Here is a 21778-nt window from a genome sequence, read left to right on the forward strand (position 1 = left end):
TTTTGACTTATCTATTATAATTGCAAAAAGTTATTAAATTGTTTATGGATAGAACTGACTAAATCAATTCTAGCCGTAGAACTGACCAAACTCAGTTCTAATCGTAGAACTGTTCTAGCCGTAGAACTGTTCTAGTCATAGAATTTAGAACTGACCAAAAATTTAGTCAGTTCTAGGTAGAACTGTCTAAAACTGTTCTAGGGTAGAACTGTCAGGATCAGTTCTAGCTAGAACTGTCAGGATCAGTTCTAGGTAGAACTGACCAAATCAGTTCTAGCTAGAACAGTTCTAACCTAGAACTGACTAAAAGGTGTCAGGCTGACAGTTCTACATACTGTTCTAGAACAGTTCTCCTGACAGATTCTGACAGAATTGATGAGAGGTTAGAACTGATCTCCACTGTATATCAATATGTTTGATGTGATTTGTCTTTTGATTTGCCATCGAATAGACTTTCCAATTTGAATTTCCCTTTGAGTTAGTTGTTTTTTGTTATTTTAATTTTTCCCTATTCGAAATATTCTTTTGTAATCATTCTGTTCGAATGGAAATTGAAATGAATACAAATTCATTATGTTGAATGTGGGAGATTAATAATGAGTCAAGCAATTTTATGTAACTCTCTATAGAACCCGAGTTCAAAGCCGTATTGGTTAGGTTCGTGTTACATTTGTACAAGTACTTATCTATAGTTCTTTCTGATAATATTTTGTTATTGTTGTTTTCCTTTTCCTTTATAGCAAATGTCTTTATAGTTTGTTTTTGATTCATGACTTTTGGTTGTTCTCCTTGTGTCCTCTCCCTGAATTTTCAGTTTCATTGCACACAATTGTTTTTTAAAGTACAACTATAGAGTGATTCTCACAGAAATACAATTGCAAGTATTAAAAATAAAATTACTAACATTTTAGAACATGTTGTTCACCTAAGCACCTGATATCAACCCTAGTTTTTGGTGGGGTTCGTGTTGCTTATTCTTTAGTTTTCTATGTTGTGTCATGTGTACTATTGGTTGCTTGTTTGTCTTTTTCATTTTTAGCCAAGGCGTTGTCAGTTTATTTTCGAATTATGAGTTTGACTGTCCCTCTGGTATTTTTCGTCCCTCTTTGTTACAGTTTTCTACATGACTGAGTAACAGAACAAATTAATGCCAAAAAAAAAAATCAATAAAAACAAATTGTGCAGTTATAACTAAACTTACATAAATTTATTTTGACATTATGTATTCAATTCAATTCAAAATATTTTATTGTTCAAATATCAAATGTACATTTAAACAAAGGGATTGGACAAAAGGCAGTGCCTATACAAATCCTTTCCCATACAAGATGGATTGAATAACATGCATGATAGTATATAATTTTCTGATAAGTTAATAGATCATACGTTGTTGCAGTGAGTCAGGGGAGGCAATTCTCCCACTTCTTGAAGTATTTTATTGTGTATACGTATATAAATAACTATGTTAACAAAGTCAAAGCAAGACCTACTGAAGGTGGTGTCGAATTTTATACCACATTAATAAGTGTTGGTTAGGAATCAAGTAGATCATTAAGTAATTTTTTACTCAAATTCACAAACTCACTGCAAAAAAGTTGTTCTATTTATATGAATAACAAGAATTGATTGGCCCTTTTTTGCAATACATAAGTAATTTAGTTTACCATCTTATTACAAGACTATTAATTTCCTGATTTTTGAAAATATAATTACTAATACAAAATATAAAATAAAATATATATAAATTTATTTGCAAAAAGATGCTAAACACAATTGGTTGTTTTTTTGTGTTAAAAGTTAGGTTTGTCTTTAATTAAGACTAAAGTGTGGTACACTGTGGTTATAAGCTGATTTCTAAACAGTATAGTATCACATGAAATATTATAAAAATCTTCCAGTTTCATGAATATATTGTTGTACATATGTAAATATCTCTGTGTTTTCATCAATATTAAAGTCTGAGCAACCCTGTAGTAGGATATCAAGATTGACATTATTAAAGTTACTTATTTTTCGAAAGAGCTCATATCTCTGATAAATGTAAAATTGACAAATATAAAAGAAATGAAAATTATCTTCTACTGGATCTCCACAGGCACATATAGAGCTGTCCGACAAATGATCACAGAAGAGATGATCTTTTAGATCACTAGCCTCATTTCTTAATTGGCAGTGGATTATATTAACTTTACGTGAACCAGTGGAAAAGAAAACAGGACAAGGACTTATGTCCGCATTCAGTATTCTTTTAAATCCTGTAAAGCTTAAAATATTTTTAACTTCTCCATCAAGTGAATTCCACTTTTCAAGAGTATGTGGAATAAAACTGTTCTTATAGGCTGTAAGACATTATGTATTGTCGACATGTCACTTGACATCTGCATCTGTTCCCTTTTTTTTATTTTATTAAACTAATGATAATTAAGAAAATATAACACCTAAAACAGTGTTACAGTTTTTTTCTATTTTATTTTTCTGGATCTACACAGAAATTCATACATGAGAACTTGCAGCACTTTCGCTTGCCGTCACATTGACTATCTTTTTCACACTCCGATGTTCTCCCATAACACTGTTGTTGTCCAGGATCAGTTGGGCATGTTCCGGGTTTGTTATCTGATATAAAATAAAAAGAATGATACAATAAAAAAAATGCTGCTCCAAAACTGTCCAACATGTATTTACTGTGTTTTTATGCCCCACCTACGATAGTAGAGGGGCATTATGTTTTCTGGTCTGTACGTCCGTTCGTCCGTCTATTCGTTGTACCGTCCGTTCGTCCGTCCCGCTTCAGGCTAAAGTTTTTGGTCAAGGTAGTGTTTGATGAAGTTGCAGTCCAATCAACTTGAAACTTAGTACACATGTTCCTTATGACATAATCTTTCTAATTTTAATGCCAAATAAGAGTTTTGACCCCAATTGCAGGGTCTACTGCACATAGAAAATGATAGTGCGAGTTGGGCATCCGTGTACTGGGGACACATTCTTGTTCTTTTTTTATTCTGAATAATCATACGCAAAGATGGAAACCCCATATCCTTTATTTCGATAAAAGACCGAACAACAGAACTCTACCTAAAACTGGTAGGTGATATAATATGCTACGAACGGGAGGCACATTCAGCTTCACAATTACCCAGTAGACAAATAAACTGAAGTCATGATAGGACACACGATGATGGGATTGCTGTTACAGCAATTGGAACGATTTTACCATACATTTTCTTGATATTAATGCACACTAATGCAAATACTTCAGTTTGCAAAACAACATTATTGGCAAAATTAATTACAAAAAGAGGAATAACTTAGAATTGATCACATCAAAAGTGATTATACCTGATTAGATGTTATCCCCGGTTTGAATTAGTTAATCTATTTTGTTCATAGATACACAGTAAATGAGGTTCATATGCATTGTGTACACACATAATATAAAACCGATAAAACCATTTTTTTCTATACCTAGAATTGGACTTCGACAGCAACCGGAGCAACATAACTTGTTACCAGCACATTCGCTATCCAACAAACATTCACTTGTACATACTGGAAAGGAACTTGTTGGACAGGATCCCTGAAAGTAATAAAATATTATTGTTTTTAAACAGATAGTTACGTTATACCAACTAAGAAACAATGCAATCTTAAACCTTAAACCGCGGGGGAGGGGGGGGGGGTGCACTTACAATAACCTGGTTACTTCAAAGCACTGAATGTTAAGCAATTACAAGGAACAATTAATTTCAGGATACAAATATGTTCTCTGTTTATTTTCTTTTGACAAACATAATACATCGTCGGCTTTAGTTTTTTCGAAATTGAACGAATTTAAATTTTGTGTTCATCGAATTCAAATTTTATTAACCGACAAAAAAGACAAATTAAGATATCACACAAAAAATGTTGAAATTAAAGCATGAGCTTAAAATGAACCGAGAAAGTGTTAAGCGTGACCACGTCTTCTCTTATCAAAGCCCCATTCGTCGTGAAAATCCACAATCAGTCAAAATGTCGTAATCGGGAAAGGGAAACATGTGATAAAAGAGGGGCGAAAGATACCAAAGGGACAGTCAAACTCATAAATCTAAAACAAACTGACAACGCCATGGCTAAAAATGAAAAAGACAAACAGAAAAACAATAGTACACACGACACAACATAGAAAACTAAAGAATAAACAACACGAACCCCATAAAACACCATATTACACGACTTTTTCAGTACCTACAGATATACTCGTGTCAATTACACAAACATGTCACTAGTGATTTAAGATACACACATCAATCAACTTGTAATGCGATCGTAACATCATTGTATAGTATGTTTCATTCGTGCATATTTATATTTGTGTTGCAACATTTTTTTTTTAATTTTTTTTTCATCATCATTTTTTTTTTTTTTTTAACGATAACAAATATTTTTATTCAATTATTTCCTGCTATATAAATACCTAAGTAGCCCAGGTCGCATACTTAGGGACCCCTGTTTTTTAACAGCCTCACTTGACCAGGGAAAATATCAAATGAGTTTAAACTTGTGTTGCAACATTATTTACAGATGAGAAAAAAAAACCAGCTAATGACCACCATATCATAACAACACGCCCAATTGATATTTATAAACACTTTACGATAGATGTTACTAGTGAAGAATAGGAAGTTGACTATTGAAAAGTTGAAAACATCACGTTTTTTTTTATAGACGAGTTTTAAGTCGTCCTTTTCTGTCAATATAGAGGCAGACAGCGAGAAATAAAACAGACTTTCTAGGTTTAAAGTAGCCATTATCTTAAAGGTAGTGGGCTATATGAGATGCAATTACTTATTAAAATGCTTTTAATTAAGTGCTAGGACATCATCAATATATGTAAAGGTGGACTGTCTGTTGAAATATCACTAAACAAATACGTCATCTATCAATTAGTTCAGCATTTTGATGATATTGTTCCCGGCGAGATTCTTTTCAAAAAGCAATATGGTGCTCTCGAAAGGTGAGCAGATTTTACGGCTTAGGGAGCTACCATTTTATTTTTTATGGGGGGGGGGGGGGGGGTAGGATGAAATTTGAAAAAAATAGGCAGGACAGGAGTTTTGAGTAAAAAAAAAAGGCAGGACGACAATTTAGGTAAAAAAGTCAGGATAAACTAAAAAAAAAAAGGCAGAACCGTGCAGAGTGAAAAATAAAAAGGCAGGACCGTACAGAGTGAAAAATAAAAAGGCAGGACCGTACAGAGTGAAAAATAAAAAGGCAGGACAGAGATTACAGCTAAAAAAAAATTCAAGACAAAATTTTTATGTTCAAAAAGTTATTATGGATGTACAAATAAAGGCAACAGTAGTATACCGCTGTTCAAAACTCATAAATCTATGGACAAAAAACAAAAACGGGGTAACAAACTAAAACCGAGGGAAACGCATTAAATATAAGAGGAGAACAACGACACCACACTAAAATGTAACACACACAGAAACGGACACAGTATGAGACAAAATCCCACGAGAATAACAAATATACAAACTTAAGTATGAAATCTATGTGTAAATCTAGATATATCACCTGTTTACATCGTGAATTAAAACAGCCAACAATACACTCTACTCCATTTATAATGTCATATGTAAAATCACTGCACTCATTCGGTTGGGGAGGAAGACACGGTGGTATATGCCCACAAGGATCTCTTTCTGCAATACAAAAGTAATGATCTATATTTGAAGTGTTTATAAAGTGAAAAATGTATTGATAATAGAAAAGAAACTATATAGGGTATCCAATCATGACTTAAGGTGGTACCCAACACTTTCAGTAAAATTAATTTGGCTCGTTTAATTTTCATAAAATTTTGTCAAAGTATTTACTTTGACCCTTTAACAAAAATATAAAAATTTCATTAATTTTGAACCAACCGTTTTGTCAGAAAAATTACTCTGGTTATATAGCAGTTTGACAAACACCAATTTTGATCATTGAGAAGCTTAATATTGCTTTTACAACACAACGTAATTAAAACGTTTAGATGACTTTACAGAGTTATCTCCCTGTAGTGTTAGGTACCACCTTAAAATTAGTAATTGTACATCAAAAACAGTTTGTATTGTTGTTAGCCATGACTATGGTTTTAGCATACTTCCTCTCTTCTTTTGAATACTGCCTGATGCAAGTATTCTAAATCCCTTGATATTATTCATGTAATGTCAAAATAAGTGTTCAAATAGTAATGTCTACAAAAATTGTTATGGATTAGCTTACCTTTGATTCAAATTAAACATTATGGTTTGATTTCTTTTATCGAACTGTGTCGCTTTATGCAGTTTTTGGGATATTTTCTTCACAAATGAAAAGTTTAAAACTTAATTCTGGTCAAACTGATTTAAAAAAAAAATCTTCACTAAAGAAGCCAACTAATAATAAGTTTAAAATTTCAGTTTCATAACTTTATCATTTGCATCATATTTACTGTATAATGCGTTTTTGTATTTTATTTTTAACTTAAATATAATGCACTCACTGACGCCCTTACACAGCTTTTTGCAGCTTCGTTTTGTTTTAAAGCTATTCTTGTTACCATATGATCCACCATATATAAAAGTTTTACACTCCATCGTCTCAGAATTGTAGAACCATCTTTTAATTTTAGCTCCACCAGACCCATAATTTACTCCCAAAGTACATACTGTAGAGAGAAAAAATGTCTTATATCAAGTTGTTAAATTTAACACAGCATAATTTTGTAAAATTGAGAATGGAAATTGGGAATGTGTCAAAACGACAACCACTGACTAAAGAGCAGATTACATGCTTACATGCTTACAAGTTTCAAAATGACTTTTCTCTACTGCGTAATGGAAAGAAATATATCGTTATTTCACACGAGAGTCGTTAAATCTATGCGAGAAAAAAAAAAATAATGTCTGATTTATTATATATTAAATTTTATTCAATATCCAGCCTTGGATCGGTGTAGAGTTTGATAGACCCCGTTTACACTGGCAAAGGAATTGAATCGATCTTTATTTGAATCGATCTTAAAAAGACCAGTTCGCGTTTACATTGCACAAGCAAGATCGATCGAATCGATCTTATTTAGTCCAGTGCGTTTACATTACAACATAAAAAGAACCGATCTGACCTTTATTTTCATATCTAACTATAACATTCACCTGAAAATGATCGATCGCGATCGATCCAAGCGTTTACACAAAAAAAAAAAAGATCGATTCAAATAAGATCGATCTTTTTTAAACCGCCTCTAGAGGTAAACTTTTTAAGTCCGACTGAAGATCGATCTTACCCGTCTTCACTTGACCAAAGATCGATTTTTTTGTCAGTGTAAACGGGGTCTTACTTTTCGTACACAAGGTTTAGTGAAGCAGTTGGTAGCATTTACGTACTATTTAACATGTTAAGCGAAAATTTAGAATTGTAAGCCTAGCAAATGTTCTAAATTAATAATTTCTATGTTAACAAACATACATATTACCTATGTATTTCGTAATGTAAAACATTGGAACATAATTTTTATTTTGATATCGAACTGGATGCATGTTTTTGTGAGAGTTGTTCGGGTACGTTTGTCTCACTTGTGAACATGTTTTCTTATTGGCTGGCAGGAAGTTTTTAAATTTTAAAAACAAACTATTTAAACTATGTATATCGCAAAAATGGACGCACACCTTTTTTTTTTAATTTGAATCCTGATTTATGCATCTTATACATTTTACCTCGTTTTTCGCAGTCGGTGAAACATTCTTTTTTGGTTTTGAAGTTGTTTTCGTTACCGTCACAGCCGCCATAGAAAAACTGTTTACACTCCCCAGAATCTACGTCATAATGATATCTGCTCATCCGGGCATTACATGGACCGACATCTTTCTTTAGGTCGCATACATTGTCTACTAGTTGTGCATCACTTATTTGCTAAACAAAAAATAAAGACGATTAAACCATTTATTTAACGTACGTATACTTTATAGATGATGGTTATTTATATTAATTTTCCATTGTGATAAATAGTTATAATCACATATAATAATATCAATTTTGAATATTTTCCGCCTTCTATCAGATCTTGCTGGAGACTTCGAACTTTAAAAGCGCCTTGCTAAAACCTGATTGAATAAGCAATACATGAACACGATTCTTTGTCTACCTTCATTAGAAACACTCAAAGCCAAATGGTTAAAAGTTGATGACACGGGAGAATCTACAAATTTGAAGAGGACCTTAACATATGTGAGGTCTGGTTCATTTGAACCAATATCTTGTTCAAATAACCAAAATGACCTTAAAATATAAATAGCTGGATGCATTTTACCAAACTGTTTGCTTCACAGCAGTTGAAAAACTATATAAATATTCTGCAATTGTACAAATGTCTGCAATACACATGTAAAATTCATCCACAAAAACGTACATATATTGACAATGAATCCACTCATGCAAATAACACAAGAACGAATTGTGATATTCCGTCAAAATTAAACCACTGCTTACTACGTCGCTTTAGATCAAATGCATGCTACTTTCTTGGTAAATCCATCAATCGTTTGGATCGAAGTTGCCTTCTTTATATTCAAAGAATTTATGGCATTTATCAATTAGTTTCCGTCTTATCGTCTGGTTATTCATTCTGACTCGTTTTTATTATAAATTGTAGTCAATTTTTATTCCATGAAAAGGAGTTTATTTAAAAGTCTTTCTATCTTTCAGTTGCTATGCATATTTGTTATTACACCTAATGCAGTTAAAACATCTTTTAATTTTGACAGAATACAATAAAAACAACTTAAGCTACTTTAGGGTTGACGAAAATATGTTCTTGTTAACAGGTAAATTATGTAAAAACTGTAAAACCTATAAATGTATCAACACATTATGCTGACATACTGTCATAGAGTTACGTTTAACATTGCAATCACACCAAGCATGCTAAGGGGGATATTAATATATTGGATGGTTTCAAAGTGATAGGTTTTTTCAGAAAATATCCAGAAAACTTTATTATAGAAATTTGATCAACGAAGGACTGAGATCAAACGAACCACATGTGTATTAAATAAAGATATTCAATAGGTCAGAAAAGGTATACATCAGGAATATATTACTTTAGCTGTATTTGGCAAAAGTTTAAGGAATTTTTGTCCTCAATGGTCTTCAACTTTTTACTTTATTTGGCCTTTTTTACTTTTTAGGATTAGAGTGTCAATGATGAGTCTTTTGTAGACGAAACGCGCGTCTGGCGTATATACAAAATTCAATTCTGGTATCTATGATGAGTTTATTTGGGTTAGAATTAGATGAATTTTACTATGTCAGAGACCTTCATTATAGTACAACCTTTTATTACACATTATAATGTTGTATGATAACCTTGAAGTCGTCACAGATTTTTTAAGGTTACAAATGTAACCATACTTACATATTACTTATATTAACCAGTAGACATGTACATATTATACAAATATTGTAATTTTTTGTTGGAGACTTTGTTCTACTTAAAATAAATCTTATATATACTGATACAATTATTACAAATGACAATTAATGGTTAAGCCGAATCTGTCAACACAACGATTTTTCGAATGGCTGCCTATGACCATTTTGGCGTTTTTTTTAAAGTCTTTCATTTGTAGTAACTCAACACTCTAACCACTTGCTTATCTGTCTCCCATTAAGGTCCATTTAAAAAAGGTAGTCAACATATATATTGTCTCCTTGGATTTATAATTGGAACATATAGGATTTTTCCACATTCATAGGAGGTCAATGACTTCTAAGTGTACGCGAAAAAATTCATAAAATCCAAAATATCCAGCCTTAAGACTATTTTAAATTTTAATATTTAGTTATATGACAGATAGCAAAAAATAGCAGAATAAAGAAAGTTAATTGTAAAATTACAACAACAACACAGTGATTTATCATGCGTCATATATTATTTACATGTAAGCTTACCAACGTAATGTAAATTAGAAACGCTAACTGTTTTCCTATATGCATCCTGAATGTACAAATTATATAATGGATAATTAACAGTATTCAAATATGTATATTGTCTGTGCACACAATTAATCCTATTGTGCCATATGTCGTACCAATAAATGAATGCAGAAGAGGGCGTTTTTATTTTATAAATACATATTATGTATTATATGTAATACGTAATGTGGTTAAGTAGATTAATGCGTTAATGTCATATTTTTTTTCAGTACTTCCGTGTTTAAACTTACCTAACTTAAAGTGATGATATATTTTTTCTCAATTCCAAGGGTGTCCTTGATGGAAGTTGGCATGCAGTCAGATGCTGCCATGTGATTTTTCTATGTTATTCTTTAAAAAAAATCATTATTCCTTTTTTGAAAATTTTGAAAATTTTTTTTTATTTTAGGAATTTCAACAGGAAAAAAATGCCCATAGACAATTTATTCAGGTTTGGTATTTGTTGTTTTCACCGAATTTGATATTGAGTTCGAATATACAGACTCGTTGTCAACAATTAGAAGGGTGAAATTAAAGAATATATGCATAGTTACAAATGTAGATATAAATATAAGCTTCGGAATTTATGTTGTGATGAATCGATTTCATTTACTCACTATAGGAAATTGAACTTCTACATATTGCAGCTTCCGCACAATCTACAGTGGTTCACTGGTTCTAGATTCCTTCATCATGTGTGTTTGTTTATTTTACTGAATTTCACAAGTGTAATTGAAATAAGGGAGTTCCATAAATTTCTGCAAAGACGAATCACTTCCGTTAGGGTTTGTTGTATTTTCTCGGTGTACTTTATCGAGGATATAAGTAATAAAAAGTATAATCTTTAGGAGTATAAAGTTGTGTAAACTTTGTCTTCTAACCAAGAAACAAAACATAATCAGTATTGAATTAGTCTTGCTGTGTCGAATAGGTGTCCACATTGATTGATTGATTAATCGGTTGGTTTTTAACGCCAGTTTCGGCACTAGTGTACTTTTCATGGTGGGAAGTGCCTATCAGAGGAGGAAGCTGTAGTGCCTGGAGAAAAAAATGTCACATGTATCTATACATCAATGTTATTTGTTCTGTAGTGGATACATGAAATTTTGTGACTTAACTGATGAAAGTTAACCGCATCTATTTACTGGTGCCTGCCTTCCTTTTCTTTAGATTCAAATTCAAATACTCTCGAGTGAAGCAAAGTCTTTTAAATCAAGCTAGACTATTTGCATCAGGCGATCAATATTGTGCATGAATTGTTAACTTAAAAACGTTTTTAAAAGTGTGCATAGCTTCTTTTAGGAAGACGACTTCTACAGCTTCATCTGTACAGATTACATTAATTACTTTAAAAGAGGGGCGAAATATACCAGAGGGACAGTCAAACTCATATATCGAAAATAAACCAACAACGCCATGGCTAAAAATGAAAAAAAAAGACAAACAGACAAATAACAGTACACATAACACAACATAGAAAACTTAAGACTAGGCAACACGAATCCAACCAAATCTGGGGTTGATCTTAGGTAATCTGGAAATAAACTCATCATAGATACAAGGACTAAATTTAGTATATACGCCAGACGCGCGTTTCGTCTACAAAAGACTCATCAGTGACGCTCGAATCCAATAAAGTTAAAAAGGCCAAATAAAGTACGAAGTTGAAGAGCATTGAGGACCAAAATTTCTTAAAGTTTTGCCAAATACAGATAAGGTAATCTATGCCTGGAAGGGTAAGCAGATCCTGCTCCACATGTGGCACCTCTTTTATTGCTCATGTTATTAAAACCTGGCAAATAGTCTAATTCGATAGGTCACATTCATGAAAAGGAAAAGGGATTGTAGTTACGATGTAAGGAACAGATCCGATATCACGTGTTAAACGGTATGACTTCCGTAAAATTTACGAAGGGATGATTGCAACTACACCATTAGAACTCTTGGTTCAATAGCTTTCTTTTGAGCAGTCCTCTATCAAAGAAATCATGAGAGGAAATACAATCACGGGAATATCGTATCAATTGGGAGATATACAGTTCTTATGCAGGCGCTGCTGGAATGTTACTACTTAAAAATTAAAAAATCTCAATTGGGGAGCTGACATCATCTCTTTTGTCGTTAAGTTTTGTTTTCAACCAGCCCTCATTGTCAATTTTTAGAGGTAAGTCAAGATATGAAGCCGACTTAATTGTATCTGTTGTATCTTATATCTCTAGTTATATGAGATAGATGCGTTCAACATAGTCACCAAATTTTGAATTATTTAAGGTTTAGTTTGAGTGCTGTATGTTTATTGCTCCATATCACTTTCAATGACATTGATTAGATTCATTAACATAATTACAAAAATATTGACTTAATTGTAAAGCGTTAACAAAATATGAGTGTTTAACTTTTTTTATTTAATTGTCAGGGTCTACACAGAAATTCCTACACGAGAACCCGCAGCACTTCCGTTTACCTTCACACTGGGTGTCACGTTCACATTCAGATTTTCTAAGATAACATGTACGTTGTACGGTTAATTGGCCTGGATCATTTGGACATTTTCCAGGCTTAGGATCTATGGTAAAATAACAACAACATTAAACTAAATCATTTATGTTAGAAAAATATTGAAAATCGTGTGTGTTGTGCTTGTGATTAATATTTGTGCTAGTCAGCCTTTTGTGTTTTATATTTTTATTTGATTAATATATAATTTAACATATTAAGCGGAGCCTTATCACAATATCTTTAATTGAACAAACAACACAAACGTTTATTCATGAAAAAGCTAAAACTGCTTTCTCTACATGTGGAACTCGGCGAACCTCTAAATTTTGTTAAAAAAGGGGAAACGATGTTGTTTGTCGTCCTCACTTGCCATCACTACTGCGTTATAGTTATTGTTAAATTGCCTTGTTTTTTCCCCACTGATCATTATCATCATATATCATTAGTGTACGATTTATATATCTTACTGTGCATACGAAGGAGGCTAGAAACTTTAAGACACGTCACGTGTTTCTATAGAGATGTTAAATGCCCTAGTCCTTCTAGCAAGCGCTGCATACGATGAACATGAATAATTAAGTGTTTAGTAATTAAAACCTACTTATTTTTATTAAATGAAAATAAAATTAAATATATAATATTGTAATGTTAAATTGTTTGGCACTTGGCTTTGTGGAATACACATAACTTATAATTTGTATGCTCTTTTTTTGAAAATATTCGGAATGTTGACAAATTTGGCATAATGATTTTTAAACGTCGTTATTTTACCGATTTGGTAGTATTTGTATTTCCCATACAATATGAGCGAGGAACAAACCGCTGATTTTTTTTTCATGAATCAAGTGCGACGATATATGTGACCATGTATTTAACCTTAGCAATATCATCAAATTGTTACACATCTAAATTTTACCAGTTTACCCCTTTTTTCCGGTAATATTCATATTCTATCCCTTCCACATTAGACAGATCTTACCTACCTAACACTGGATCTCGGCAGCATCCGGAGCAACATATTTTGTCCCCACTACATTTATCGCCAAGCTCCGGAATACAAGATATACATGATTCTAATGGATCTTTCGGACAGGGTTTCTAGAAAAAAAAAATACATGTCATTGACTACAAACTAAACATATCTTTCTTCAAAAACTCTTTATTATAATTATAAGTCGTTTTATATAAAAATGCTAAAGGCTGGCTTTGTTTCTTTATTTTCTAGGTGGGTTATCTGATTGTTAATGAAAGTATTTATTAGAATTATTTCCTAAATAAAACCTATAGTTTGTTGATATAACACTGCACTTGTGTTTCAATGCATAGTTTCAACGTGACCACCGCTAGTAAAAAAAATCAACAAATGCCGACACAAGAGACCAACTTTAAATCTTTTTCTAAATGTTCAGCTTGCGCTAAATTTAAAACGAAGACCAGTAGGGAATGCTTTGCTCTTGCTTTTGTTTTTATCATTTTGAGTAACGTCGGTAATTGTGTGTCATAGTTTGACACTGAACCATTTCTTTTTTAATGAAGATATTACCTGCGGGCAACCAAAACTACAACCTGATATGCATTTCACACCATTTATGATGTTATAGGTGAAACCAAAACAAGAGCCAAATGGAGGACGAGGACATGATGGTAACGGTCCACAGGGATCTTTCTCTGTAATAACAATACATAGTTTTAAAAAAGTCATTCAATATGCTGCAAGTTTTGTTATTGCATTATATATATACGTTGTTTATTTCGTCTTTAATTCTATTTAACCGTTTTCATAAAATTCAGTGTGTAAGTCCGTACAATTTTAAGCCTGTGGTATATTTGATTAGATTGGCTTATACTGTACTGATTGGATTAAAATGTCTTGCAAAACCAGAATACATGAATATTTTGACTCTTTGGCTTTATCTGTATATATCATGCATATAAAACAATTATTCAACTATATTGTGTTCAGCATTTGCTTAATAGAGGATACGCATTCACCATAAGAAGCCTATACTATTAACATTATATAAACATGAATTTAATAACACAAATATGAAAAAAATCCAAAAGAGCATATCTAGACGAAATATGTTATGTGGTATTTTAAACTTAAACTTTCTTATTGCATTATACTAAATATTGCACAGATAGGAAGTGTTCAATGTGTTGAACTAACCTGATGGAGAATTGTCTCATTGACACTCACACCACATCTTCCTATATCTAATTATCAATTCAAATAATGTGAATTTTACATGTTTAGAACGTATGAATTATTCCAGCGTTAAAGTCTTGTTTTTTGACTTGGAACCAGAGTTTCATTTTTTTCGGAATTATGGCGGTAAACCATTGCATGAAAGCACATTTTTACACGTTTATGTACACTTTATGTATAAATTTTATGTGTGGAATAAAGAGATCAGTTATTGAATTACATAACAGTGTTTGTGTACAGTGTTTACTTAAAACTAACAGAAACCCAAAAGACTTACTGACGCCGTTACATAGTCCCTCGCATTCTGTTTTTGTTTTGAAGTTATTCTTGTTACCATTCGATCCACCATATGAAAACGTTTCACACTTCATCGTGTCAGAATTGTAGAACCATCTTTGAATAGCTACTCCACCAGGCCCTTTAACATGCGGCAAAGTGCATACTTAATAAAGAATACAACATATAAGGAATAATATTGATCAAAGGTACCAGGATTATAATTTAGAACGTCAGACGCTCGTTTTGTCTACATAAAATATTTATATAGCCAAACAAGTACAAAGTGGAAGAGCATAATAATATGCGTTTGAAGCACTGTTCTGGATGTTTCTAAGCCGATCAGCCGAAAACCCTGCTTTATAAAAACACAATGATCTTTTAAATTTAACCTATTCTTTTTAGTGAACAAGGTAAGTTGTGCTATTAATACAGAAATTCATCTTACTCGTTATTTCTATTTAATCATATCCGGAGAAAATCAGATGAGTATACAATCTCCTGTAGGGATCAAGTGTTGTATACAAAATATCATCAGTAATAGCCGTGAGACGCTAAAAAACAAATATTTAAGAATTTTGATGGTCTACTAACCAGTTTGAATAAACGTTGCACTTTGTAAATACAGCTGTTCCTCAAACCACGCTTCTTTTGGGGCGAAAGAGAATAATCATAGAAAATTTATTTCGTTTACGTACTGGTTACCATTTCTGATCTGTAGAATGCATACCATAGAGACATAACTTTGGAATGTTACCAGTAAATATACATGTGAAAATTGTTCATATTGAAATTTGTGTAAACCCTACAGTCGAGGTAGGGGTAGTGAAGACATTTAGTGTTAGTTTAAACTCTTAGAAGTTCGGGCATGTAAACGTTATAAATATGCCACACAGCCCTATACTTTGACCTTGGAAAACAATAGTAATGCATATAAACTTTCCATTCTGTGATATGATTTTTTTTCAAAACTTCATAGTAAAATTTGTACAGTTTTAGCCGTTAAGGGAGTTCCTATGGGAAAATGCACTGTCAATATTTACAGAAATGCAACCTTAAGGGGTAAAGTCGACCTTTCAATACCTGTGAAAAAATGAGTGCAAAAACAGGCCCCCGTTAGCTATTACTGGTTTGTTACGACATTAAATACACTGTAAAAACAGTGTTTAGATTCTAAACACTTATCTAAACACTTTTTCTGTGTACGTTTTGAAACGCGTTTAGCATCTAAACATGTTTAGATTTTAACAAGTGTTTAGATTTCAACAAGTGTTTAGATGTTATATGTTAAGAACTATATGGTGTTTAGACCTTCCAACGGTTAGCCTACTAATACTATGATTTCACAGGAACTACTTGTGGTACAGCACTACAGGTTGAATAGTCCACAATATATTTTAGAATATACAATAAACGTGTACATTTCTGCTTTAATGTTCTTTCAATGATTTTTGCCATAATAAAATTATTTGACTTGTCTATATAGTATATTAAAGCTGGAAAACTTCAGTAATGATAATAATATTAACAATAATAGAGTTACACATTTTATTCTTCCTGGAGACCAAAGAAAAGTCTGTAAACAATACGACCAAGTTAAGAAAAATCTGTAAACAATAAGACCAAGTTTTGAAAAGTCTGTAAACAATTAGACAAAGTTTAACCCTCCATTTTTTTTTAAAGGGAAAGCCTGTACCAAGTCAGGAATATGACTTTTTTTTATTCCTTTCGATGGACCTTCTACCTTTTTATAAAACTTGGAGTCTGGTTCTTTTGTTTTTCTTTATTCTGATCTAGTCTTAAACATAACAAACAATCTATTCAAAATATTTCAATAATTTATTTTTAAGTCTCACTAAATGCAAACAAAAAATACAATTATAAAATTTGATGATTTTTATCCTCAACAAAACAGAAATTATCAGTCCATCTCCTATCATACAGGAATTTTTCATTGCAAAACAATCTTCTTTTGAATGATAAAGGCTCTTGGTCATGTTGGTGTGCAGTTCCTTTTGGTTGTCAGGTAAACTTTTGTATCCTGAAATGAAAAATGAAACCTTCATGTACATTTGTATGCAACAGTCACTTATTCTTAGATCATGTTTATTAAAATACATTAAACAAGCTTCTTGAAAAAGATTCTTTCAAAAGAAAAATACAAATTGTAGTTAAAAAGACAATACTTTACACCTTGTACAAATCAGGGTTTGAAATTAGCAGGGGCCCACTCGCCAATGGCCCCTAAAATTTGGTTTGGGCTACTTAAATTTCAGCTTTTCTTGTATTGGACTATATATGTGGGCTACAAAACTTTTAAGCTGTGGGCTACAATTGCCAAAGTCTTAAGTTAAATCCCTGCTTGAAATGTACACATCAAAAGACAAACAAATCAAAGGGAACAGTATATAGAACAAACAAGCATGCAAGTTTTTTTTTTTATATTATAAAACAAAATCCTTGATTTCTGAGAACTACAGCCTGTTTTTTTCTATTTTATCCTAATATTATGAATCTATTTTTTTAAATTGCCCATTTTTTACCTATTCAACAGGATAAATATTAGAGAATGATTTCACCTCCATTTTTCAATCATATTATAGTTCTATTGGCAACTTAATAATATACTTATATATTTTTACTTACATCTGTTCTTGAAATTAAGTCATCCTTTTCTTTCTTCGTTGCTTTGTTTCTGATCTGTTCTTCACTTTGATCTATGATATGAATTTATTCTTTGTTTTTTTTCATTCCAAATACAGTGTCACAGTCCTATAAATGCATACATACAAATAATTAGTAAAGGCTTAAATAAAAAAGAACAACTCGACATTTTATTTTAGACATTGGAGTTAGAATGTCAGTTTATTTTCCACTTCTTAGCCATGGTGTGGTCAGTTATTTCAACTTTTTAGCCATGACGTGGTCAGTTTATTTTCAAGTTATGAGTTTGAATGTTTGTTTCTCTTTGACAAATGAAGTGAAACTATAATTTCAGTGTTTGTGTAAAGGATGTTGCACTATGGGCCATTGGGATTTTTTCCTTGCAAAGTTAAATTATTTGAAACTATGATTTTATGACATTATGTACAGTGACAGTTTAGACTATTAAATCTCATTTTAAATTTCCGAACTAGCTCATTCTTATGTTATGCTTGGTCCCTCTGACTGATTATGTATGTATATTATATGATTGGTACCACAATAGTGAACTTGAAATAGCATAGGTTAACAGTTTAACGCACATATTCCTTTAATTAGACTGTTAAATTATGGTTTCTGCCCCTCCCCCTTTTTACGAAATCTGGATCTGCTTACCTTCCGCTGCTGTAATAATTGTTAAGATGGCTTTTGATTCCGTCAATATTCTAATATGAAGTTCTGTATCTGTTACATCGTCAATAGATATATATGCTTGATAGATGGGATCCATTGTTTTAAATGTTGTTTGTCTTTGGTGGGTCCTAAAGCGTCCGTATCAAATTACCACGATAGATAACTCTGTTCGTTAATTAATATAAGATCATATTCGGACAACGACTAAGAAATTAGAGACTGAAATATTCACTCACATCTTCCTTATAAATACTATAAAAGATTATTTTATATTACCCTGGTGAAAATAATTAATTGCTAAACTTATAAACAAAATAATTGAACGTAATTTTATAATCTTACAACACAAAAAAGGGAAACTCAGTTGGGGAAGGTCGGGGAAGATGCTATGATTTGTAAAGAAGTAAAGAAGCTTCGCATACTTGGGACTGAAGTTTGAATAATTTTAATTCAAAACCGCCAAGATATCATAGTTTCACAGAATATGTTGTTATATGTAGGAACATCGGATAAAAAGGTGAAACCAGTACTGAAATATTATAAAGTGTTTAGGTGTTTAGAAAAGTGTTTCAGAAGTGTTTAGATGCAATTTAATGTTTAACTTATATGATAACATTCACTGATAATAACTCTGCAACACGTTTAAATTCTAAACACGTTTAGGTTTTTATGTGTTTCGATAAATATCCGTTTAGATCTTAAACGCTTTCCTAAACACGTTTAGACCTAAACATGTTGTAGATCCGTTTCAAATCTAAACGCTGTTTTTACAGTGAAGATGTGTCATTTCAGAACTTATCCGGATTGAAATAATAGCAATCAGACTATATATGCAATATTTGACGAAAAATGTTTCATTTTCTTAAAGCATGATATATATTCTTACTTCGTTTATTGCAGACGGTTTTACATTCTTCAATTGTTTTGAAGTTGTTTTCGTTGTCGTCACATCCACCATAGTAAAACTCTCCACAAATGCCAGAATTTACGTCAAAATAGAACCTTTTAATCCGGGCATTACATGGTCCTGCTACTTTTGGTAGGTCGCATAAATTATCTGATTGTTGTGCTTCCGCTGTCTGTTATTTAAAAAGAAAGATATAATAATGAACAAAATATAAAGTTATGAGTTTATTAATGTTTTTCTTGTCACAAGTGATTAAGCGAAACGATTCACCACTAAATAGTTATAAAAACATCCATTCATTACCTTTCACCGGCTATGTGTAATGATGTTTACGCGCAACAAAATAGAAGTACATTACTCAGATGCATAGCGAAAACAAATTCAATAGAATTCATTGCCGACTTATGGCATATTAGATTATAAGCCTGGTACCTTTGAAAGACAACATACACTTCTAGGTCGAAGCCAATGCTCTTGGACGTTTCGCCCCTAAGGTTATCACCAGCCCTTCGGTGTTGATAAGAATATCAATTATATGGTCATTGTTATACTTAAATCTCATCTCAGGCATACATTACCTTAGCCGTTGTCAAAGAGGGACGAAAGATACCAAAGGGACAGTCAAACTCGTAAATCTAAAACAAACTGACAACGCCATGGCTAAAAATGAAAAAAGACAAACAGAAAAACAATAGTACACATGACACAACATAGAAAACTAAAGAATAAACAACACGAACCCCACCAAAAGCTAGGGGTGATCTCAGGTGCTCCGGAAGGGTAAGCAGATCCTGCTCCACATGTGGCACCCGTCGTGTTGCTTATGTGATTACAAATCCGGTAAATAGTCTAATTCGGTAGGTCACATTCATGAAAGGGAAGGGGATTTTAGTTACGACGTAAGGAACATACCCGATATCATTTGTGAAACGGTTATTCCATAACGGTCAACCAACTGGTGATGGCGTCCGTAAAATTTACGAAGGGATGTAACTGGTGGATGTTTTTGTACCGAGGGTTTCACCAGCTCAGTAGTCAGCACTTCGGTGTAGATATGAATATCAATTATATTGTCATTTTTATACTACATGTAAGCATGTTCGTATTTAGCACAAGATTTATAAGCCTGGTACCTTTGAAAACTATTCATTCCACTGGGTCGATGCAACTGCTGGTATCACAAGCACAGTAGTCAGCACTTCGGTTTGACATGAATATCAATTATACCATGTGTACGGTCATTTTTATAGATTTATCGTTTGCAAAAGAATGAATTACTCGAAATACTACAGATTTTCTTATCCTAGGCATTTATTACATTAGCCGTATTTGGCACAATTACTTGGAATTTTAGGTCTGTAATGTTCTGAAACACCGTACTCATTTGTCTTTTTAACTATTTTGATCTGAGAGTCAATGATTAGTCTTACTGGATGAAGACAAAACGCGCGTATGTCGTATTAAATTTTAAATAAGCCTGGTACCTTTGATAACTTATACATCTTACCGCTATTTTGTTCAATCCTAGAAAAAAGCAATTAAGACAACTTCCTGTTTGAATCCACAGGCCCCCACAAAAAAGGGTATCAGTAACGAGCTGAAGGAGGCGAAAATTAGAAAGTGATCACTAGGAAGCTTTGATAGATTATAATATACTTTCAAAAATCGAATTATAGTCAAAAAATATTTTGTTTGAAGTATTTACGATGATTTAAACGGGACTCTCATTACTAAGTATCATGAATGGTGCATTGTTTGAACAGGGCCCCAGATAGAATAAACGGGATGCTAAAGTTGTGAAATTTTAGAACTTACCTTGTATGGAATAAATAGCGATAAGGTGTATTACAGTCTTATGAAACTTCAAAGTTAAAAACATAGTTAAACATGATTAATATACTTAGATTTATTAACGCTACAAAAAAGAGAACGCGAACTTTAAAAAAAAAATCCTTTATTTTATTAAATTTTTCATAAATGTACCGATATTTAATTATGAAATTCTCAGAGACTTTGTCTTCAGGACATATAGTTAAAACTTCGAGCACCGCAGGGCGCTACCAACGCATAATTAAGCTTGTCAAAACATGATGTAAACTACAATAGTATAGTTACGCCTGAAGCAGATGTCCAATTTTATAATTACGCTTTGTTTTTTCACCCTAAATGTTTTTACATTGACAATGTATGAATATCATTTACCTAATGATGAAAATCATACAAAGACAGCTTTGCAACGTTCAAACTTACCAGAGCTAGGAGCAGGACGATCATTAATGATCCAATATACATTCCTGATAGACCAATATACAATACCAATTCAAAATTTATATTTACGTGCACGTTATAATAACTTCTTAATAATCAATTTTACACCAAGTTAATCCCTTTTGCAATGTGTTGTTTCAATATGAATAAGTTAAACAACTAATGTGTATTTGTAATAATTACGTATTTGTTTATGTGTTTGTACGCAATAGTAGTTGTATAGATTGATGATCTCAGTTTTTTAATATTTGTATTTAATTTTTATAGATTTGAGCAGGACTAAATCGTGACATGTTGTA

General features: G+C 32.2%; 1 protein-coding gene across 1 annotated transcript in view; it reads right to left on the reverse strand.

Annotated features, from left to right (window-relative positions):
• Positions 1-2458: 2458 nt before the first annotated feature.
• LOC143050762 (papilin-like) overlaps positions 2459-21778 on the reverse strand; it is a 37459-nt gene continuing 18139 nt past the window's right edge. The window contains exons 7-16 of the mRNA XM_076223882.1: positions 19191-19383; positions 14970-15134; positions 14027-14151; positions 13467-13581; positions 12393-12550; positions 7728-7923; positions 6515-6679; positions 5563-5690; positions 3466-3577; positions 2459-2616 (exon numbers count right to left, since the gene is read on the reverse strand). Of these exons, the coding sequence (XP_076079997.1) occupies positions 2468-2616; positions 3466-3577; positions 5563-5690; positions 6515-6679; positions 7728-7923; positions 12393-12550; positions 13467-13581; positions 14027-14151; positions 14970-15134; positions 19191-19383 (1506 nt within the window). The 3' untranslated portion in view covers positions 2459-2467. The remainder of the gene's footprint in view (positions 2617-3465; positions 3578-5562; positions 5691-6514; positions 6680-7727; positions 7924-12392; positions 12551-13466; positions 13582-14026; positions 14152-14969; positions 15135-19190; positions 19384-21778) is intronic.

Source organism: Mytilus galloprovincialis, chromosome 11 (genome assembly GCF_965363235.1).
Source record: "Mytilus galloprovincialis chromosome 11, xbMytGall1.hap1.1, whole genome shotgun sequence".
Taxonomy (NCBI): Eukaryota; Metazoa; Mollusca; class Bivalvia; order Mytilida; family Mytilidae; genus Mytilus; species Mytilus galloprovincialis.